At 46.7% G+C, this 23,605-nt stretch overlaps 2 protein-coding genes across 3 annotated transcripts in view; one reads left to right on the top strand and one right to left on the bottom strand.

Moving 5' to 3' along the window:
* Nucleotides 1-9,024, bottom strand: part of Neu2 (neuraminidase 2) — a 48,872-nt gene extending 39,848 nt beyond the window's left edge. The window contains exon 1 of one of the 2 annotated variants that reach the window (XM_039083110.2): nucleotides 8,919-9,024. The gene's annotated coding sequence lies outside the window, so the exon portion shown is untranslated. Of the gene's footprint in view, nucleotides 1-7,946; nucleotides 8,094-8,918 lie in introns of those variants that run through there. The other variant, XM_039083108.2, reaches the window with a different exon arrangement.
* Ngef (neuronal guanine nucleotide exchange factor) overlaps nucleotides 1-23,605 on the top strand; it is a 97,559-nt gene that overhangs the window by 17,020 nt on the left and 56,934 nt on the right. The window contains exons 2-3 of the mRNA XM_039083015.2: nucleotides 13,647-13,963; nucleotides 18,242-18,356. Coding sequence (XP_038938943.1) covers nucleotides 13,720-13,963; nucleotides 18,242-18,356 — 359 coding nt within the window. The 5' untranslated portion in view covers nucleotides 13,647-13,719. The remainder of the gene's footprint in view (nucleotides 1-13,646; nucleotides 13,964-18,241; nucleotides 18,357-23,605) is intronic.

Raw genomic sequence — 23,605 nt, 5'->3', positions numbered from 1 at the left:
CCCAGTAGTACCACTTATATATGAACCTATGGGGCTAATTTCATTCAAATCAGCACACACTTTAAGGAACTGGGCTGTGAGTCTTTCTGTTGTTGTTCCTGTTGTATTACATTCCTTTGCTATCCTGGGATAGCAACCCTCTGGCAGTACATAGATAGCTGTGGTAGTTTGAAAATTTATTTATTTATTATATATAAGTACACTGTAGCTGTCTTCAGACACAGCAGAGGAGGGCATCAGATTACATGACAGATGGTTGTGAGCCACCATGTGGTTGCTGGGATTTGAACTCAGGACCTCTGGAAGAGCAGTCGGTGCTCTTAACCACTGAGCCATCTCTCCAGCCCGCTGTGGTAGTTTGAATGACTCTCGTATGGTTAGGTATTTGAATGTAGTCAGTAGACTGTTTCTAAGGGATTAAGAGGTATGGCCTTGGAGGCGATGTGTCACATATGACTTTGAGGTTTCAACATTCTATACAAGGCCCATTCTCCCTACCCATCCCTCCCCCAACCTGCAACTTGCCAGTCAGAAGTGAGCTCTGAGCTACTGCCCCAGCACCAGGCCTGCCTGTCCTCATGCTCCCTGTACTTCTAGACTAACCGTCAGAAACGATCAGCAAACAATTAAGTAATGCTTTCTTTTAAAAGTTGCCTTGGTGATGGCGTCTCCTCACAGCACCAGGACAGCAGCTAAGACAACAGTGGACGAATGATCCCTTCCTTTCTGTGAGTTTTCCCTTCGTTCTGCTATTTGCTGCCTTTGCTGGGAAGAAACTCATCAGTTGGATCAAATCCTTTGGGCGTATTTTTGCTTTTGTAACCTGTGTTTTTAAGGTCCGAACCAAAAACCTCTTGCCCAGTCCAAAGTCACGCCTTGTTTCTTCTGTGTTTTCTTCTAGTATTTTCATAGTTTCAGGTCTTATATTCAGGACTTTAATTCTCTTTTAGTTGACAATTCGCAGCATAGGCTGAGAGACAGTGTTTGGTCTCAACTGCATGTGGCTATCCAGTTTCTCCAGTTCCACTGACTGAAGGGTCTCTCCTCCCACATGTGTTCATGGCACCTTTGTCAAAAGCCAGCTCGCTGTAATGCTAGATTTAATTCTAGGCTCTCGGCTCCATGACATCTTTTTATGCCAGTACCATGCATGGTGTTTTGGCTACTATTGCTTTGTGGTATATTTTGAAATAAGACAGTATGACGCCTCTTTCTTTTTGCTCAAGATTGATTTGACTATTTGGGATATGTACTGTTCTATATTTTTTTTTTCTGTTTATGATATTTTAGCAGAGAACCTACACACCACGTTGGGTGGCATGCATTCTGACAATACTCATCCTTTGAATCCACGAACACATGTTATCTTTCCATTTATCTGTGTCTTATTCAGTATCTCTCATCGCTGTTTTACCATTTCTACTGCAGGGACGGTCTATCTCCTTAGTTAAATTTATTCCAGGGGGGCTGGGGATTTAGCTCAGTGGTAGAGCGCTTACCTAGGAAGCGCAAGGCCCTGGGTTCGGTCCCCAGCTCCGAAAAAAAAAAATTTATTCCAGGATAAGGTTTTATAGATGTAAATGGGATTTTTCCCCCTAATTTGTTTTTCAGATAGTTAGAAAGTGTACAGATAGGTTGCTGAATTGTGTAGGTCAATTTTGCAGTTTTCAACTTTATTAAAATGATCTATTCATTCTAACAGTTTTGCAGAAGTATCTTCAGGGTGTTCTCTCTGTAAGATCAGATCCTAGGCAAACTGGGACAATTTAATACCCTCCTTTTCAGTCTGGAGGCCTTAATCACTTCAGTCAGGACTTCCAGCGCTAAGGCTGATATGTTGGGAAATGGCACCCTTATCTTTCTCTGTGTCTTAGAGGAATTGCTTTCTGTTACCCACTCAGTCCCATCCTCAAGAGCATTAACAGCTGGAACCACTATGTAATGCAGAAAGCCTATGTCTGGGTATTCGCACAGATGAGATGAAATTAAGATGTCAAAGGATCGTCTTCCTTCATTGCTATTCTCAAAAGCCAAACTATGAACCGCCTCCCTACCCACCAAAGACAGCGCGGTAAAGGCATTGTGGGGGCACAGGCAGTGCAATGCTATCCACACAACAGGGGGGTGCCCTTGCCATCATGACAAAACTGGTTGAACATGAAGGATATTACGTGACACACAAAGTAAGCCAATCAGAGAAAGACAGGCATCCCCTGTTTGTACTCACAGGTGTTGTGCTAGCCATGATCTGTCAAGAGAACAAAAGCTATAGTCATTTTGGAAGAGGCAACCTCAACTGAGAAAATATCACCACTAGGCTGGCCTGTGAGACAACTGTGGTTTGTTTCTTTGATTGGTGATTTGTGTGGGAAGGCCCAGCTCTGTGCATGCAATGTCGTCCCTGAGCAGGTGATCCTGGGTATTAAATGATAGGCTGAGCAAGCCATGAGAAACAGGCCAGTGAGCAGCCTCTGCAGTCCCTGCATCAGCTCCTGCATCAGCTCCTGCATCAGCTCCTGCCTCAGCTCCTGCCTCCAGCTTCCTGCCCTGTTTGAGTTCCTTCCCTCAGTGACGGACTTCCCTAAGTGCTGTGGAACTGTGCGTTGAAATTTTTCCTAATGGTTACTTTTGTGTTTCATCACAGCAGTAGAAACCCTAAGGTGCATAGAACCTCATCTCTTAAAAGAATTAAGCCAGATATGAGGTTTTGTTTGGTTTTGTTTTAATCGGGGTCTCTCTGTGTAGCCCTGGCTATCCTGGAACTAGCCTTGAAGACCAGGCTGGCTTCGAACTCACAGAGATCCATATGCCTCTGCCTACCAAGTGCTGGGATTAAAGACGTGCACCACTGGCTGAATTAAGTCAGTTTCAGAAAGACGGACGTTGTATGTTTTCTCTATGCATTTTATATGGATGCATGCAATTGTGCAGGTGTGTACGGCATGAAAGTAGAAATAAAATGTTGTCCCAGTGGCAACTAACAGAGATTAGGAGAGGGGAACGGAACCTGTGAGACCATGCTCAATGTATAACACATGGGTGTGTGAACTGCCCTTTTGTAACATAGTACCATGTATGTGCAATGTAGTTTTTTTCAGGGTTGACATCATAGAAGTTGATAGTCCGATGGTTGTAAGAGACTGGGGTGGTTAAGGGATGGGGTTAGAGAAATATTTCAAAAGGTTTACTCTCTAACAGGGGCGGCACACTGTAATTTGGAAAAATGTACAAAGCATGATGCCATGTGTTCTCAGCCTGAAAGTCCAGCTGTGTAAGAGAATGTGTTTTGCTTGGGTAGATATGACCACTTAACAGTGCGACCGTGCTCTACATGGCTTTTGTAGTTTCAGTTCTGTCGCTGTGACAAGTACCTTAACCGTAGCCAAAGTCAGTTTATGGAAGAAGAGAAGGGTTTTACTTGGCTTACAATCTCAGGCAATAATTCATCATCTCTAAGAAGTCAAGACAAAATACTCAAGTTAATAATAAAAAAAAAAAAAAAGAAGTCAAGACAAGCACTCAAACAGTCCAGTCCTGTCACCCATAGTCAAGAACAAAGAGCAGGGATTCTTGGTTGATTGCTCTCATCCGGCTGTTTTCTCTCTAATGCTATTTAGAAGCCCCCTGCCTAGGGAATGGTATTGCCACAGAGAGGTGGGCCTTCCTTCATCGATGGACAGTCACGATAATCCCCCAACAGATATGGCCACAGGCTAACCGGTTGCAGACTGTCCCTCTTTGAGACTTCCTCCCAGTTACTCTAGCTTGTGCTAAGTTAACAATGAAGAGTAACCATCCCAGTGACAAAACTCTTCAGTGGCACCTGCTGATTAAAACACAGAAGATGGTGGGGGGTGGCTCAGCGGCAAGGCACCACCACAGGGGTTAGGGTGGGAAGTGGTTACTACTGTGGTTGAAATGTCTGTCTCTCAGTTCTTTTCCTGAGATGCAGCAAAAACATCTGGGTCTGGGTCTGATGCCTGCCTTGGCAGGTCTTCAAGGATGCCGTGGTTTGCCTGAGGCTCCTCCCGGCCCCAACGAAGATTGTGTTTCCCAGCCACATGCATTCGTCCAGTGCTTTCTAAGTCTTGGGCAACAGGTTGTCTGTTCCAGAGACCACTCAAGTCGACTGACCTATGGGTTCTAGGAGCCCTGAGAGAGCTGTAGGGTTTTATGCAGTGCTGCTCTAAAAGTCAAAGACAAGATAAGGTAACTTGTTTTCTTCAAGGGCACATTAGACCAGGGTCTCCTTAAGTCTCTTATACAGTCTTCTAGCAGTTTCCTGCTTAAGAAATCCCGTAAGCCACAGTCAGCTGTGCTGCTGTGTATATCCGCACCCCCAGGGAACACAGGTGCCGAAACAAGAAGGACAAAATATCCTAGGATCCTTGAATCCTGTGACTACCCAGCACAGGAACCTCTGAGCTTTCCCAGGATATCTCTCTCTCTCTCTCCCTCTCTCTCTCTCTCTCTCTCTCTCTCTCTCTCTCTCTCTTGCTCTCTCTCTCGCTCTGTAGTATATGGTACCCACAGAAAACCAAAGCCAAACTCCTCCCTTCTTCCTTAACTTATTTATTTTTATTTATTTATTTATTTATTGGAAGCAGGGTAGTCCAGGCTAGCCCTCTACTCTCCTTCTGCCTCAGCCTCCCAAGTGCCTGTACTACTTTTTATTCTGATGTATAAATCATGACTATAAATTTTTTCAGGTATTTAATTTGCAAATAAAGACTGAACATATTCGGGGCTGGAGAGATGGCTCAGCGGTTAAGAGCACCCGACTACTCTTCCAGAGGTCCTGAGTTCAATTCCCAGCAACCACATGGTGGCTCACAACCATCTGTAAAGAGATCCGATGCCCTCTACTGGTGTATCTGAAGACAGCTACAGTGTACTTATATATAATAAATGAATAAATCTAAAAAAAAAAAAAAAGACTGAACATATTCAAGATACACCACAAGATGACTCAATCCATATACATGTGGCATCGTGGCTGCCATCGTCAAGTCAGTTAACCCATCCATCACCACCTTTACCTTCCTCTAGACCTTCAAGTGTTGCCTATCTTATGACTGACCCTGTGCCCTGGCAATGTGTCTCCTTCTCCCAGACTCGGGTCCTGGCATACCCCTCCACCCTCTACATCTAAAACTTAGGCTGTTTTGGCTTCCAGACGTGACTGAGAGGTATTTCTCTTCCTCTGTGTGTACTGTCTTTTTCATCTCGCACTGAGTCCTTGAGGTTCACCTGTGTGGTTGCTGAGAGGAGGTTGTCTTTTTATTGTGGCTGAGTATCCTGCTGTGTAGATGGATGTTTTCCCTGCCCACCCATCCATCAGCGGTCACTGTAAACCCAGAGCAACCTTTTATCTTTATAAGTTGACTCGGGCATTTGTCACAGTAAGGGAAAGCTGAGGGGCAGAGCTTGGGTTGGGGACCTTGACCCTTCAGCAAACAGAGAGGATACCGGGAGCTTTCCTGATCCTTTTCATGGACACCTCTTTTAGATTCATTTCCTGACTCCTCCTGGCCTGCTTCCTTTAGCCTCTTTTGCTTCCACCACCAAACGCAAACACCCGTCCCTCCAAATCCAGAATTTCCTAATCATCCCTCCAAATCCCCAAACCCAGAATTTCCTAACCTCGGGCTCAGTACCCTTCAGTTCTCTGAAGAGCTAGTTTCAAAAGATCAGCATCTGCAGCTTTTCTGTGACTAACATTTTGAGGGGTCTGTTGTTGTTGTTGTTGCTGAAAAAGTTTTACATTCTGAGTTCGCCTGCTGTGCCTCCCACCTGCAGGCCTTGGGCCTCCTCACTCAAAGCCTTTCCCAAGTCTTCCTCCTCATCTCCCACACTGGCTCTGCGCTTTGGACCTCTGTAGTCACAGTTCCACTCAGCTCCACTCTTGCCAGCAGGGATGTTTGGTTTGTTACTGTTCTCTGGCTTTGTTTCTTCCATCTCATAATCTCGTTCTTTTAGACGGAAATCCAATCAAGCTTTCTGTACCCACTCACCAGGAAGAGGTTCTATGCATGCAACTCTTCTCTGGCAGATGAATGTCCCCTCTGCTGCTACTTCACCCCCTTCTGTAGACTAAAGGGATCTGTAACAGGCAGCAGCCAGGCAGTAGGTGCTAATGGAGTCTAGGGGCTGGGATGTGGTGGTTTGGTTCTTAAACCTTAATTTCTTCACCCAAAAGGGACATTGCTTGCACTAGAAACTAGGAGTGGGACTGCAGGTTGGCTCAGGAAGGAGTGCTTGCTTGCCTAACGGGCCGGAGGCCTTAAGTTTCATCCACTGTAGTGAAAAACCCAAAGCACAAAGAAACTGTAATTGCTAAGTGAATATTAAAGAGCTGTTGGAATCCCTCCTTTTTTCTTTTTTCTTTTTTTTTTGGAGCTGGGGACCGAACCCAGGGCCTTGCACTTGCTACCACTGAGCTAAATCCCCAACCCTGAAATTACTCCTATTGAATCTTCCAGGTCACATTCTGGTTAAGACTCTGGACTGGGCCTTGTCACAATGAACAATGTTCAATTTCAGACTCTACCAAATCAATCAATCAATCAGTCAATCAATCAATCAGTCGATCTAGCTATCTATCAAATCTGTCTGTCCACCTGTCTATCCGACCATACATCCACCCAACACCCATCTATCTGTCTGTCTATCTATCTATCTATCTATCTATCTATCATCTATCTATCTATCCATCCATTCATCCACCCACCCACCCATTCATCCATCTATCTATCTCCCCCCTCTTTCTTTCTCTCCATCTCTTCTATCCACTTGCCTCAAGGAAAACAAGAATCCATCCCCTCCCCTCTTTCCAGAGTCAATAAGCCAACAAGTACTACTTAGAAAGGTTTTCCTGTGTTGGTCCCTGGATGTCTTCCTGCCTTCCTCAGGTGTCCGCTCAAGCATAGAAGAGTCCCCTCCCCAAGCAACCCCACCTCACACAGCTGAGAGTCTCAGCTCCCTTCAAGCACCTTCTGCATTGGCCCTGGTCTTGGCTATGAAAGGGCCCTGATTCTCACCCTTGCAGCTCTGGGCATCCTAAGTCCACATGAGCTTACATGACCACAGGTAGTCGGGGCTTTCCTCATAGACAGAGCTGGCTGGTTTCCGGGACATTACTATGACTTCCACCCCAACCCTAACCTGGGGTTTCTGTTTCTTCCCTGTTCCGGCCCCTTCCCCACTGCTAATACCCCAATCTCTAAAATTCAACTTTTCACTTTCCCTGGGGACGTTCAATTCCCTCCTGTCTTTTGTTCCCTGAGATCCATCAGCCTCCCTCTTGGGCAGGGCCCAGCTCCGCACTTTCACTGGACACCAAAGCTCTGTGTGTGGCCTTCCTCCCAGAACTCCATCCTGGAAGGGACTTTCAGCCATACTGGAAATGTCACTGGCTTCTTCCTCTGCTACCTAAAACCTTCCCATCAAGTCCCAGACACTTTTGGCACCCCATCCCCAAGCCTTTGTTGTTGATAGCCTGAGGTAGACCTACCTTTTACTTGTGGGACAAAGGGCAAGAATGACCCTTCCCCTTCCTCTTGCCTGAGTCATTCTCATTCTTTAAGGCCACATGTGTTCCTGCATGGTCCACACTGTACCAGGTCCCCTCTCTGAGGAGAATACTAGGGCCTCAGGGTTGCTCGCTGAACCAGCACTCCCATGCACACATTCCTGCTCCTCCTGGGATGGTTTGTGGACACAGTTTGAGCAAGTGACACCAGGAGATGTCCCCGCCTGGGATCTCCCTCAGTGCTGAGGCCTCCTGTGACCTACTCTTAACCTTTTCTTCCCCTTTCAGCCTCTTGCTCCTTCTGGTGGACCCCGTGAGTCTTGGAGGCTGAGCCTCATCTTTTTGGGCTGTCTGACCCCCAGAGCGGCCTACTGCAGAATGAAGGGCCTCAGCTCTAGGGAGGATTCGTTCCTACCTCTTTACTCCCTGTTGAGGAGGTGGAAAGCAATGGCAGAGAGCAGCCCGACTGTGTGTCTTGCCTCCTCCTCCTTCCGGCCCCAGCCCTCCACTTCTCCAGATCTCCATCTGCCTCTGACCTGCGATATTCCCCACACCCTGCTATCACTATTGTGAAGGACAACAGCGGGTACAGCTCACTTGGTTGGCTCCTCCCTCTTATATCTGCTGCAATGCTGGGCTTCTGTCCTCTAGGGCTTTGCTCAAGGGTGGCCCACAGGCTGGAAAAATGAACGTGCACAGAGAACCTGTCATAACTGCAGTGTGGGCTCCAGCGGGACCTCTCATGTCGCAAGCTGGCTTCACGTGATAACAGCCAGGCCTGCAGCCAGCTCCCTGCCCCACCTATAACGTTCCCTTCAGGAGTCCTGATTTCCCAGGCCTCTGACTCACCAAGGAGGCCCTGGCCCACAGCTCAGCTCTGAGAGCCTTAAGTCACTTTTGGCTTGTGGCCTCCAAGCACCAAGGCATAGAAATGAAGGCCACTCCTGCCTCTGACTCACTGTACCTTCTCCCCTAAGGACTACGTTCTCCCCAACTGTGAGTCACACACGACTTGACCACACCAGTTACCAGTGGTATGGCCTTGGACACACCACTGTGTGCTGGAGCTGCAGCTTCCTGCCTACAAGGGAAGGTTAAGTCTATGGATCTCACAGGGTACCTGTGGGCATAACAAAGGCCATTCACGGATCCACTGTTACTCTTTCTGTAGACAGCAGAGGTCAGCCATGCACAGCTGTGTGCTCTGCAGGGCGCCAACAGCAAACCAACCAATCCAAGTCCCATCCCTAGGAGCAAGGAACAGCCAGGGATATAAGGTGCGTGTCCCAGGCCAGCAGGCACTCAGTGCATGTTGGTTAAGGAAATGGAAGCTTCTGCCTCAGCCCCTCCTTACTTCCATTCACAAATCTCTACCCAGAAGTCATACCTGGATCAGAAAGACGCAGGGCTGAAAGCTATTTAGGTTTCTAAGGGAAACTTTACATGGTCAAGTAGAGGGCTTGCTGGGCTTTCGAGCCGTTAGTGACTACAGAATAGCCGTTATGACAAGATTCCAAACTCGGTCCTCCCTTGCCTGCACCAGTCTACCAGTGAGGTATCAATGAGACTGACTTCCATGTCGGTTTATAGATTATTCCTCTTTTGCTCTTCGTGTCCTCCAAAGATGGTAGGATCTGGAAATACATTTTCTCAGGGTTCAAAGCTCCTGTCTCTTGGAGGAACTGGCTGGAATGGCTTCTGATCTACCCCTGGGCCTTGTCATTGTAGGAGCAACCATTGTGGCTTCCTCAGCTTCCCTGGATCATAGAACTTTAGCCAGAAGAGGCCATAGAGCCTAAGACTCACCCCCACCCCCACCCCCACCCGCCTCCACTTACCCTCACCCCCCCCCCCCACAATCTCCTGGACAAGGAACTGAAGCTGGACTCTCCCAATGTTAAGGCAGCTGGATGTGGAGATTTTAACCCTGGTCTTTGGCCCTAGCTCAGAACCCTTGGCATGAAGTCCCGAGGGTGTCCACATATCCATAGCAGCATGCAGTGAATACTGACGACCAGCAGGGACCAGACAATGGTGGACAGATTTGAAAATATGGATCAACAGGACGAAGAGGTCACCTGTCACTTAGCTTTACCTCCATGGCCATCAGGAAAAGACAACCAGGAGGGAACCTTCACTGACCATAGTTACCAGGGGCTGTGATGGGATGCAAGGGAGCTCACTGGGACAAAGGAACTGTACGTTGATGGGGTATCCCACGGACTGTGCACACTGGTCAACTCATAAAATACATTCCAGAAACGGTGCATTTGTACTCCGTGTAAATCTGGTTTCAACTTGTAAAAAGTGTAGCTTAAAATGACATATAAGCCACTTTTCTCTCTGTGATGAAATACCTGGAGAGCAGTAACTTAAGGGAGGAAGAGGAGAGGTCACCACGGCAATGTGAGCGTGAGGTAGATGGCTGGTCATGTGGCGCCCACAGTCAGGAAGCAGAGAGCAGCGGATGCTGGTGTTTAGCTCCACTTCTCCCTTTTATTCAGCCCACACCAGCCCATGGATGCTGCACCTCTGTTTAGGGTGAGTCTGACACTAATCTCATGTAGACAACCCTCTCACAGACAGGCCCAGAGGTTTGTGCCTCTTGTGAGCCTGTCAAGTTGACAGCTGAGATCACCCACAGCAGTCACTATCTCATGCTGATAATTGCTCGGGATTGAGTAAATGCAATCAGATACCCAACCTGCAGCAATGTCTGGAAGAACCATGGTGACGTGAGGCAAGCCTGAGGGGAGGAAGTTAGGTCTTCGTCGAATGCCTTCCAGGCCCTTTCCGGGCTTTTCCCTCCACCTTCCATGAGGTGAGCAATTTCCTTCTCAAGGGCTCCCACCACAATGTGTTGATTCAGCCCATGGCAGCCACGACAATCAACTATGGATTCAAATCTCTAAAATTATGAACCAAAGGGATCCTTTTGTTTAGATAGGGTCTCACTATGCATCCCTGGCTGGCCTGGAACTTAACTTGCCTTATAAACCATTCTAGCCTTGAGCTCACAAAGACCCACTTGTCTCTCAGGTCCTGGAATTAAACATGTGCACCACCACATCCAGCTCTTATAAGGGCTTGAACTCTGTTATTTTGTCATAGCAACAAAAACCAAACTGTTACAATTGTAAGAATAATGATTTTGAAGCCAAAATAAAATGCCCATGTTAGGGCTTCAGGATCCTGTCCAGTCAGAGAAGAAATACAGCAGCTAGGTAGTCAGTCCTGCTAAGGACTCTCCTTATCCTGACACCCTGAAACCAGCATGACCTAACCCAATACTGACCCCACCCACATCTCTGACAGGCCTCACCCTCCTGGCACCCTAGTCACCCATCAGAGCTCTGGCTGCATTTCCCCACAAATCCTCATCCTGGATTCCTCACATTCCCTTCCTCTTCCAAACCCTCGTCCAGGTATCTATCTGCCACGCCCTGCCACACCTCAACTTGGTCAGTGTGCCACTAGACTTCAGATCCTAATTATCTGCTGCATCAGTCTCTTCTGGGGCCTGCAAAATTCAGCATGGCTTCCCCGATGTAACACACCTAGACACACCTCTTCTGTCCCCTGGGGTCTCCTTCTGCTTGTCTCAGACCCAGCTTTGAACTAAGCATAGAGCCTCAGCAGAGGAGATGGGGTGGGACGAGAGGCAGTGCAGGCAGGAGAAGAAAAGTGATGTCAGGAGAGGTGGGGACCACTGAATCCACAGGTCAAAGCTCTCTATGTCTTCCAATGATCAGGAATTTTGTCCCCATGCAACTGCTCCTCCTGAGGAAAGCTCTGAACCGCCAAGTCCCTGCCTTATATTTAGCTATGGTTTTCATCCCAGCCCTCCATTTCTGCTCCCAGAGGACAGAGAGACCTAGTTGCTCCTGGTTCACTAATTCCTGTCTCCCTGTCCGTGCAGCCTGAGCGTGTATTCTCTGCTGTCGTCTGGCTTGGGCAGATGCTCTGTTCATTCATTCTAGTTCTTGTCCGTGACTCAGAGATACTTTAACTTTTACTACAGACACAGCCCCTGTTAACCCAGGCTGAACTTGATGTTATAGGAATCATCGATGGCGCTGCTGGGGTTGAGGTTCCTCAGCTTGTTGATTAAAAAAGTGTCATCCCTTCTGGGAACTCTTATAAGGGATAGAACATGAATGATCCAACCTCCATGCGGTCTTTTAGCCACTGCAACAACCTTCTTTGGGCACCTGAGGTTTGTATGTGCTTGGCCCAGGGAGTGGCACTGTTGGGAGGTGTGGCCTTGTTGGAGTGGGTGTGGCCTTGTGGGTGTGGGCTTTAACATCTAGCTGCCTGGAAGCCAGTATTCTGCTAGCAGCCTTCAGATGAAGATATAGAACCTCAGCTCTGCTGCACCATGCCTGCCTGGACTCTGCCGTGCTCCTGCCTTGATGATAATGGATTGATGATAGTGGCCTGAGCCAGCCACAATTAAATGCTGCCCTTTATATGACTTGCATTGGTCATGGTGTCTGTTCACAGCAGTAAAACCCTAATACTGTGGAGACCTCACAGTATTTTTGTGGATCAAGAAATGATGAGTTCTAGGATAGCCAGGACTATGTAGAGAGACCCTATCTTAAAAATAAATAAATGAATGAATGGATGGATGAATGAATGAATAAATAAATGTAAAAATAATCTAAGCCAAGAATAGTGGTGCACACCTTTAACCCCTTGGGAGGTAGAGGGAGGCAGATGTCTGTGAGTTCAAGGACAGCCTGGTCTACATCACAAGTTCCAGGACAGCCACATACACAGTGAGACCCTATATTGAAAACAAAACAAAACAAACAAACAAACAACAAATGGTAGCCAGGGTGAAGTGGCACCCTCCCCCCCACTCCCAGTCTCCATGAACTCAGGTGGCATTCCAATGCCTGGCCATGTTGCTCTGAGGTAGGCCCTTCTTCAGTGAGTCCCTCTCTCCTAAGCCCCTCATGCAACTTCCATCTGCTTGGTTAAGTGTAGACCTGACTGTTGGTGAAATGTGAGCAGACCTGCAGGCAGGGAGGGGAGAATGTACTGTCCCTTTGCATGTGACTCTGGTGTGTGTGCTTCAGGCCTCAAATCTTGCCTTGGACAAATCCATTCTCCATCTCCAGGGAACCCCTAGCTCAGTTGCTACCCTGAGGATAAGGCATGCAGTTGGGCTAGAGAGAGAAACTGATAAGAAAGAGTGTGTGGATGGGCCCTGTGTACTGGTCCTACTGCCCCTGTTTCATAGGACAAGGTAATGGGACCGCTTAAGTCTTCCCCAGTCTCTGACCCACACAGAATGCAGTGGCAGCTCCAACCCATGAACAGCCGCTACACACAGCTTCTGTGTGTGACTTTTGCACCCATAAAGTCTTCATGGCTTCACCACCCAGGACATTGTCCCACCAGTGTGGTGCCCACTCTCAAAAGATCCCTCAGGTCTCTCACTACCTCAGATCCCCATTCAGGAAAGAGGTCCATGTTGGGAGGGAGCTGGGTTTAACTGTATAGTCCTGGGTCACTCTACTGACTCCCCCTTTTCCTATTAAAAGTGTCTCAGTTTGGATGACATGTTCGACAGTTGCCCTGGAGGGAGCAACCAGCCCCTGGGATGAAGCTGCTTATATAAAGAGGCCACTAGCCCAGCTGGACTTGGTCATCACATGATGGAAGGGCTCTGTCCTTGTGGACTTCAACTTTGCTCAGACCCTCATGAGACAGGCCAATGCTAACACTCCCCCTCGCCCTATCCCTGCCTTCCTGCATCTGCCCTGTTGTCTCCTCCCTCCGCTCTCCTATAGTTCTCTTGCTATCTGGAACTCTCTATGTCTAGAGTTAGTCAGGAAATATTTACGAGCAAGTGGGTTACACAAACCACTTTAAGCGTTCTCCTTAAAGTGCCGCCTGTGATTGGGACAAGGAAGCCTCAATTACACAGTGATGCATGACTGCTTCCAAATGAGTGGTGCGCACCGCGGTTCTTGTTGGCGATTGTCGGGGTGTGCAGATTTTCCCAAATCTCATCAAACCAGAGTGGGAAAGGATTCTATGCGCTGAATAGACCACTTAGCCCAATGAGTCTAACTGATAACTGTTCTCTCTGTCTCTTCTAAAGCACTGAAAACTGATGAAGTCAGAGAGGTTGCTCACCCCAGCAGTCCTGCTGAGAAACCATTAGGTCCATTGCCATGGAGACCAAAAACTCTGAAGACCAGGGAAAACCTCAGAGAAAATCAGTGAGCAGCTTATGGAAAAGCAAACACGGCCCAGCTGAGATGAGACCTGAGTTACCTCCGGAGACTGCCAAGGAGACTCAAAATGAAGAACCCCGCTGTCTCATCCCAATCCAGAGGAATTCCCTCTTCAATCGTGCTATGAGACACAAGCACAAGGCCAGGAGTATGTCTGAGCGGAGAGCCAATGACCAAGCAGGTCAGTAGCAAGGACACCTGTCATGGGAGTTACTGATGCTCAGAGTCTATTAAACAAAAGGGGGACAAAAGGCACTGGAAATGGTCGGGGACCGGTCCAGCAAGGTGGGGCATTTGAGGTCATTATCTAAAGAAGTCACTTTCTGCCTTAGTTAGGGTCTTATTGCTGTGAACAGACACCACAACCAAAGCAAGTTTTATAAAGGACAACATTTATTGGGGCTGGCTTACAGGTTCAGAGGGTCAGTCCATTATCATCAAGGTGGGAGCATGGCAGTACCCAGGCAGGCCTGGTGCAGGAGGAGCTGAGTTCTACATCTTCACCCAAAGAAAGCCAGGAACAGACTCAGCATCCCAGGAGGAGCTAGGAGGAGGGTCTCCAAGCCCACCCCACAGTGCTCACTTCCTCCAGCAAGGCCACACCTTCTAATAGTGCCACTCCCTGGGTCAAGCATATGCAAACCATCACACCTTCCCTCCCAAAGTCTGACAAAATGTCCTCTTCTGAGAAAGTGTCACACAAGTGCGTATATGTATGTACACATATATAAATACATACATATACATACATACATATAATTTTTTTTCTAGTAGGAAGATGGCACTGTCCACACCCTGGGTCATTTGGACACACAAATATTTCCTTTTCTGTTCCTGTCAGCATTGGGGTTTCTGTTGTCACGACTGTAAGTGAGAGTAAAACCTTGGGGTGTCTTTGCAGTGAGACTTCTTGACTCTAGCATGTCGGTTCTGATCACATTTCATCTGCTCAAAATATATATTTGTTAGGTAGAATAAAGTTCAGAAACTTTTGACAGTGGGGCATGACACAGCTGCGGACATCTTTCCTCGAGGCAGACCACAGGGCTGAGAAGGGAGCATGCTGGGATTGCAGAATGTGAACCAGTTTCCCAAAACCTGGGCATGACAACTCTCCTCAGAAAGTGTGCTATCCCCAGTGTGTTAGAGGTACAACTCAGCTTTGGGACCAGAGGCTTCAGTGACTATTCAAAAATATTATTTAAACTCTGTATTGGGGTCTTTGCAGCCTGAAGCCAAATGACTCCCAATACACATAAAATTAACATATACACACATGTGCACACACACAAGCACATGCACACACGAGAACTGTGCGGCCCAATGAAAATACAATACATATCCATCACATGTGTCATTTTATATCTTCCAGTGGTCATGTTTTAAAAAATACAAAGAGGGACTAGAGAGGTGGCTCAGTGGTTAAGAGCACCCGTTGCTCTTGCAGAAGACCAGGGCTTAGGTCCCTGCATCTACACAGTAGCTCACAATCACCCATGACTCCAGATCCATGAAACATGACATCCTTTTCTGACCTTAGTGGGCAAGAGGCACCCATGTGGTGTGCATGCATACAGGCAAGCCAAAAACCCACACATAAAATGAAACGAGTAAATCTAAAAGATGTTTAATGGCAAGGAAATGAACTACTGTGTCTTGTCAAATATAATAACACTTCCAAAAGATTACACCGATACATACAGTTAGTAATCAGTATAACACTTGTCTTAGTCAGGGTTTCTATTCCTGCACAAACATCATGACCAAGAAGCAAGTAGGGGAGAAAAAGGTTTATTCAGCTCACACTTCCACATTGCTGTTCATCACCAAAGGAAGTCAGGACTGGAACTCAAGCGGTCAGGAAGCAGGAGTTGATGCAGAGGCCATGGAGGGATGTTACTTACTCGATTGCTTCCCCTGGCTTGCTCAGCTTGCTTTCTTATAGAACCCAGGACAACCAGCCCAGGGATGGCACCACCCACAATGGGCTGGGCCCTCCTGCCTTGATCACTAATTGAGAAAATGCCTTACAGCTGGGTCTTATGGAGGCATTTCCTCAAGGGAGGCTCCTTTCTCTGTGATGACTCCAGCTTGTGTCAAGTTGACACACAAAACCAGCCAGTACAACATTTATCAGTGATAAAATAAATCTAAAAGATTTTTAATGGCAAAGAAATGTATAGTTTATTATAGTAGTTATCTTATTAAATATAATAACACTTCCAAAATATTATACCTATACCTACAGTTAATAATCAGTATAACAGTTATCAGTGTTACAGGAATACACACACACACACACACACACACACACACACACACACACACACACACACTCCCACACATCTGTAATCCCCGGACTAGGCAGAAGGACTTAGAGTTTGAGACTAGCCTGACTATGTAATGAGATCTGTCTCTAAAGAGTAACTTATCAGTGAGCTGCTTTAAGTGTTTTGCATACACCGTCTTTGAAACTTGTTGAGTGTTTTATAGCTCAGCCCTTTGTGTTAACTTGCCAAATCATCACTGGAAATAAATACTCGATCTGGATTTAGATCTCATAAAATGTACAGTCAAAAAAGTAAATTTGCATACCCAAATTGTTCCAAATATTCTTAGAAGTTTCCCAATCATCGAACCCGCCACTCCGTTTGCACGTTTGGGTTTAAATTAAGCTGAATGAAACGGAGAAACGGAAACTGAATTTCTACAAGCCGTACTACCCATATCTCAAGTATGCGAGGGCTTCATGTGGATAGTGGCTGCCCTGTCGGACAGAGCAGGCATGTCATATTCAGAAAAACACATGTAGCTGCCAGAGTGGGGCCACAGGGGACTTTCCACGGTGGGAGAAAAGGTAGGTACATTCATCTCCTCCCCGTTGTGATAAAATACTCAAGAGAGATCAACTGGAAGGAAGAGAAGTGTTTGGACTCGCAGCTGCAAGAGGGCTCAGTCCAGGATCCTCGGGATCCACTGCTTTGGCTAGCTGTGAAGCCAGGAATCTAGAAGGTGGCAGAAAGTTCAGTGAAGGAGAGTGAGGAAAGAGGATCAGAGGAAGAGGGAGGGTCTAAGAAAAGATAAGCTATACCCTGAGGAGATTGCCCAATGACCTGGCTTCTTCCCCAGACCCCACCTCCATTAGCACGCACCAGCTCCCAATAGCGCCACCAGCTGGGCACAAAGGTTTTAACATGTGAGCCCCTGCGACCATCCCGTCCAAATCCGCAGGGCTGTATTGAGGTGAGGGTGGAGAAGGAAACAAGCGAATCAGAGAGTGTTTGTAGCCCTCCTGAGGTAAACCTGGGGACACAAATGGAGAAGACAGCAGGGTCACGTCCTTCCCTGTCACTGCCACTGGTGCTCAGCCCACAGATAAGTCAGTCTCAGTAGATACATGTTGCTGGTTAAACGGACTCCTCACTCCTCTCTGGAGTTAACCATCTATCTACAGCCACCTGAGAGTCCCTGACCCAGGGTCTATAGGGAACCCTGTGTCTGCTTCACCGCACAGGTTGGGGAGGGAGCTAGGAGCAGACAACACGGCCCTGGCTACCAGGCTTCTCTGATCTCTGTCCTGAGGACCTAAGACAGCACATACTCTGAGGTCACCACATGGCAGGTTGGTGCTCAAAGGCACAGGACTCCCCACCCCACCCCATTTCATCTGCGGAACACGTGCCCCTTGTGAGCACTGCACTGGCCACTGGGGTGATGGACCATTCCAGATCGGGTGTGATTACCCATGGATTAGGACTCGGGTGTCCAGATTAGGTGTGAAGAGGTTGACAGGCTACGAACGAGTTTGTCCAGGAGAAATGAGCTCATGTCCGAAGCTTCGTGATCCTGTAAACATGAGCCAGACTTGCATGTGAGGTAGCTATTATATTTTCATATTATATATTATATTTATATTTTATATTATATATTTCTAATACCTCCCTTCCACTGACTCTCCCTCTCTCTCTCTCTCTTTTCCTCCCTCCCTCTCTCCCTCCCTCCCTTCCCCTTTCCCCCCTCTCTGTTTGTGTATATATATGAAGTTGCGGGCTGGAGAGATGGCTCAGTGGTTAAGAGCACTGACTGCTCTTCCAGAGGGCCTGAGTTCAATTCCCAGCAGCCACATCATGGCTCACAACCATCTGTCCATCTGTAATGCCCTCTTCTGGTGTGTCTGATGACAGCTACATTGTACTTTATAATAAATTAATAAATAAATACATAAATCTTAAAAAAAACCCAATATATGGCATTGCTGGCATCATAGTTATAAGCTCCACTGTAGTGACATCCCAGGCCGTCAAACACAGCATAAGACACAGCAAATATCCCTTTGGGGAGTGAGAGGAGGAGTCACCCTGACTCTGCCTTCTCAGGATGACAGAACTGTCAGTCAGAGATTTTCCTGAATGAGAGAGATGCATATTTTCTAACTTGCTCCATTTTTTTAATGCCACAGATTTGCCAGAAACGAGGAAATCTGTAAACGAACCCTTGGCCTTCAATCTGCCCCAGGGCAGACTGCCTCCTTGGAGAACACCAGCACAGAGAGGCCCAGGAGCCCAGGAAGCCAGGTGAGCCACGGAAGCCCAGAAGGGTTTGGGCCTAAGGGTGCGGCAGACCTCCGTACCACCAAGTCTTCTCAGAGCTACAGGATGTCACTTGTCATTTTAGTCATTTTGTTTTGATTTGAGGAAGGGTCTCATATATTCCAAGTTTGCTTTAAAAACCACTATATAGCTAGAGGTGAGGTGTGTGTGCGTGCGCACGCATGTGCACGCGCGCACGCTTGTGAGAGCTTGTTGTAAGCAATTTTCAGAACTCTGTTCCTTCACTGTGGGTTCCAGGGATTGTACTCAGTTGTCTCACTTGCAAGGCAAACAAGCACTTTTGGTTGCAGGATATTTGATCACACTGTGAACCCTGGGATCTTGTTGTACATGGGAAAAACACCTCTAGTCGTGGTACGGCTCAGCCCTTAACAAACAACTTTAATCCCTCTGGCTGGAATATAGACTCACCCTTAGTACACACCTTTAATCCCAAACAAAAGAAGTAAAGTTAGTTTGTAGAAGGAAGCCCCCATGTTTGAAAATGATGACTAATTGAGTGGCAGACAAAGTGACAAATCAGAGAAAGATTTGATAGAATAGAATATGTCCAACTCTCATGAGAAGAGAGAGGAAAGGGAAGTTACTGAAGAGAGCAGTGCAGAGAGAAGGAGGCAGGTAGTTTTTACCAGGAGAGTTGTACAGCGACAGATTAAAAAGAGAACAGGGGTTGGGGATCTAGCTCAGTGGTAGAGCGCTTGCCTAGCAAGGGCAAGGCCCTGGGTTCGGTCCCCAGCTCCAGAAAAAAAAAAAAAGAAAAAGAAAAAAGTAAAAAGAGAACAAGCTAGACACAGGTGAAGACAGAACGAGCCAGAGAATGAGAAGGAGCCAGAAGGTTAAAACAGATTGCTAGTTTGAGGCCAAGCAGAGCAATACAGGAGAGGCTGAGAGAAGCCAGATTGAATCAGGCAGCTTGGAGAAGAGTTTGAGCCAAAAGAGCTGAGTTGAACCAGCCAGCCAGAGCTCAGAAGGAACAGGAAAGGGTGAGCTTATTCAGCAGTAAGTCTCAGAGGCCGAGAACACTGTAGGCCCAGATAAGATTGTGTGGAGGCTAGGAGCTTCCAGGACTAGGACTAGGTTAGCAGACTGAGGCAGTAAGCCTCAGAGACGATAATTACAACTGGAGAATTAAAGTCACATTTACAGCTTTTACCTGCTGAACCGTGACCTGGAACTCCTGATCCTCCTTTCTCCATCTCTCTAGAGCTGAGATTCCAGATGTGCACCACATCTGGCTCATGCAGTGCTGGGGATCAAACCCAGGGCTCCTCTGTGCTAGGTGAACACGGCGGCCCGAGCCACGCTCACAGATGCTTGGTTTTACTTCTCTTATGGTGACTGGATTGCTTGCGTTTTTTCAAACCACGGTTTTCTTTTGTAAAATACGATCTATTCTACCACAGATATAGGAATCTGGGGATGCTGTGTACAGAGAGGAATAATAGAAAAGGAAGCTTATGGAGCCGCTACTCTGGAGAGATTTTAATAATTGTACATGTGCTGGGTCTTTTTTCTTTTTCTTTTTTTCCAGGGCTGGGGATTGAACCCAGGACCTTGCACTTCCTAGGCAAGCGCTCTACCACTGAGCCAAATCCCCAACCCCTAATCCTGTGCATTTTACTCTTGTTTTCGCTCCATGAGACAGATCCAACCCCTGTCAGACAACACAAGCCCCTGTGTTCTAAATAGTTTTCTACCGTGTGCTGTAGTGTGGTGGGATTTCAGAGTGTTCGCTGGGCTCTTGTTTGTTGAATATTTGGATATTCTATTATTTAGAATTGAATTTAGCTACTTGTCTTAGACAGAGTTTCTATCGCTGTGATAAACCACTATGACCAAAAGCAAGTTGTGGAGGAAAGGGTGTATCCGGCTTCCAGATGACAGTTTATCATCAAAGGAAGTCAGGACAGGAACTCAGGCAGGGCAGGAACCCAGAGGCGGGAGCTGATGCAGAGGTCATGGAGGGATGCTGCTTACTGACTTGCTCATATGGTTTTCCCACCCTGATTTCTTACAGAACTTGGGGCCACCAGTTTGGGTATGGCACCATTCACAATGGGCTGTGCCCTCCCTCATTGATCACTAATTAATGCCCTGCAGGCTTGCCTGCAGCCAGATCTCATGGGCAGATTTTCCTAACTGAGGTTCCTTCTTCTCAAATGGCTTTGGTTTTTCTTCACATTGACATAAAACTAGCACAGTACTTGTAACAAAAGCCACATGACCCAGTTCATCACAGGGGGTGTCCATTTGGCTCCTATGTAAAAGAAGTCTGAAGATCATGACAGAAGTTCCTTCATGCCTTCAGGGACCTAGGTTCCTTCTAGCATCCCTCTGTCATCTGCTAAGAAGACTGCCAGAGCTCCAGCCATCACAGCTACAGTTCAGGAGGGAAAATGGGAGGGGTGAGTGGTTCCTGTTAACCCTCTGCCTTTCTTTCTAAGTGGATTCCTTGAAAGACTGACCAGCTGACACTACTTGCATCTCATTGGATAAAACCATGTTGTGTGACACTTCTGTTTGCAAAGGCCCTTGGGAAAGGACTTGTTTCGTGCCAAATCCGATTCTCTCCCTCTGTGCACTGGCTTTCACTCTAAAACATTATGGTTTTAATTTATTTAAATTTATTTATCTCTCTGCACTGACCATGAGGTTGATTGTGTTTATGTGCATTTCCTGACTTTCTTTTGGGTGGTGGCCATTTATTTTTAGTTTTTTATGTCCTTTATATGCCAAATTAAAAAGAAATCCATGGCCAATCAAGCATGGTAATCCCAGGACTCAGGACACAGAGACAGGAGGATTACCACAGACTCAAGGCCACTTTAGCCTACCTAGCGAGCTCCAAGGCAGTCTGGGCTGCAGAGTGAGACCTGGCTCAAAAGACCCAAAGTACATCAGAACGTTCTTGTCCCGAGAACAAACATTTCTACCCGTGTATCATAATTTTCCTGCGTTATAAGGAGCACAGGTTTTTCGTTTTGCTGACACATTAACTTCTCAGTGGTGTTCTCTTACAGCTCACAGTTGGTCATCCAGCTGCTTTGGTACCGTTTACATGAATGGCCTTCAGCTGTGTCGGCGAACCATACCTGTGCCTTGTTATTTTGTTTTCCTTCCTTCCTTCCTTCCTTCCCTCCTTCCTTCCTTCCTCTCTTTCTTCCTTTCTTCCTCCTTCCTTCCCTCCCTCCCTCCTTTCCTTCCTTCCTTTTCTTCCTTCCTTTCCTTTCCTTTCCTTTGAGACAGGGGTCTCATGTAACCATGCTGGCCTTGAATTCACGACATAGTCTAGCTTGACCTTGAACTCATGACAGTCCTGCTTCAGCCTCCTAAGTACTGGGATTGCAAGTATGAGCCACTATGACCAGTTTGCTGATTTTTTTTATTTTTAAAGCTCCACACTATGCGCACACAGGTGGGTTTGTCTCTAGACTGCTCGTTGGTCTCACTGACTAACTACCCTTATGCCAGAACCACACTGTCTTCAATTCTGTAGCTTTGTGCTTAAAATCTAGTAGTGTGAGCCCTCCTACATTATTCTTTTTAAAGACGGGCCCGACTATTTTAAGTTTTGTGTTCCCATATAAATTTTAGAATCAGGATGTCAATTGCTACTCTCAAAAAAATATGCAGTTGAAATTGCATTATCTTTACAGATAAATCTTGAATCCTTAAATTGTTCAGCCCACGAATATATCCCACCTTATTTAGTTGTCTATATCCCCTCTGTTTAGATGCTTTAAAAGCTAAGTCAGTGATTATTTATAGGTCTAGGATACGTTTTATACATATTTTTAGTTATTGTATGTGTTGTTCATAATGCATGTATGTTCTGGAGTTTGTGTGTGTTCATGTGTGTGACTGCAGGTGTGTGGACTGCAGTGTTCCTGTGGAGATCAGAGGACCACCTGGGGTGTCCTCACTTTCTACCTTGTTTAAAGCAGAATCTCTTGTTCACCACTATGTAAACTGGGCTAGCTGGCCTGCTCACTGACTTACAGTGATGGCTTACCGCAAGCTCCCAAGGATTCTCCTGTCTCTACCTCCCACTTCTCCATGGAAATACTGAGGTCACAGATGTGCACAACTGTGTCTGGATTTACATGGACTAGGGACCTGAACTCAGGTCCTACCGACTGAGCCATCTCTCTGGCCTGGATTTATACATATTTTAATTAAATTTGTCCCTAGCTATTTCTTGCTTTAAAGAAGAAAACAACTTCTTTTTATATGCAGTGTTTTTAAGTCTGCTTTTAAAATATTTATTGATGAACAAGACACAATGGTAGTGCGTAAAAATAGTTATCTTGGTCGGATGGGGAAAAGTGACAAACTCTTACAAGTTTACCTGGTGTGCCATGATACTGACAGATTTGCTAATTCTATTTTTTTTTTAATGTCACTGTCTTAGTTAGGGTCGCTGTTGCTGTGACAAAATTCCATGAACAAAAAGCAAGTTGGAGAGGAAAGGGTTTATTTAGCCTATAATTCCACATGGTTGTTCATCACCAAAGGAAGATGGGGCAGGAACCTGGAGGGAGGAGCTGATGCAGAGGCCATGGAGGGATGCTGCTTACTGACTTGCTTCCCCTGGCTTGCTCAGTCTGCTTTCTTATAGAACCCAGAACCACCAGCTCAGGGATGGCACCACTGACACTGAACTGGGTCCTCCCTACAGCTGGATCTCCTGGAGGCATTTCCTCAGCAGAGGCTCCTTTCTCACTGATGACTCTAGCTTGTGCCAAGTTGACACAGAACCAGTGAGTATGGTCACTTTGGATTTTCTATGCATTGAATCTTACCCTCTGTGACTACAGTCTCATTTCTCCTGTTTTTCGGGGCTCTTCAGGGCTCTTGTTTTTCCTGACGTATAGCACAGGCAAGTAAGTCCTTGACAGCAATGCTGAATCAATATAGCCATGGTAGACATCTTTTTTTTTCTTTTCTTTTTTTTTTCAGAGCTGGTGACCGAACCCAGGGCCTTGCACTTGCTAGGCAAGCGCTCTACCGCTGAGCCAAATCCCCAACCCCCGTGGTAGACATCTTTATTCATTCCCTGGCACAGAGTGCTTTGATTGCAAAGATCAGAAACCCCATTCAAACTCACTCAAGTAATTAATTGTAGATAAATCCCAAAGAATCTGAGTCTAAGAAATGAAGCCCACTTTCACAGGAACTGGAGCAGCACAGGAACCAGAAACACCTGGTCAGTT

This window comes from Rattus norvegicus, chromosome 9 (genome assembly GCF_036323735.1).
Source record: "Rattus norvegicus strain BN/NHsdMcwi chromosome 9, GRCr8, whole genome shotgun sequence".
In the NCBI taxonomy this organism is placed as follows: Eukaryota; Metazoa; Chordata; class Mammalia; order Rodentia; family Muridae; genus Rattus; species Rattus norvegicus.
The sequence above is the reverse complement of the archived record's forward strand: the minus strand, read 5'-3'. Positions and strand labels throughout refer to the sequence as shown.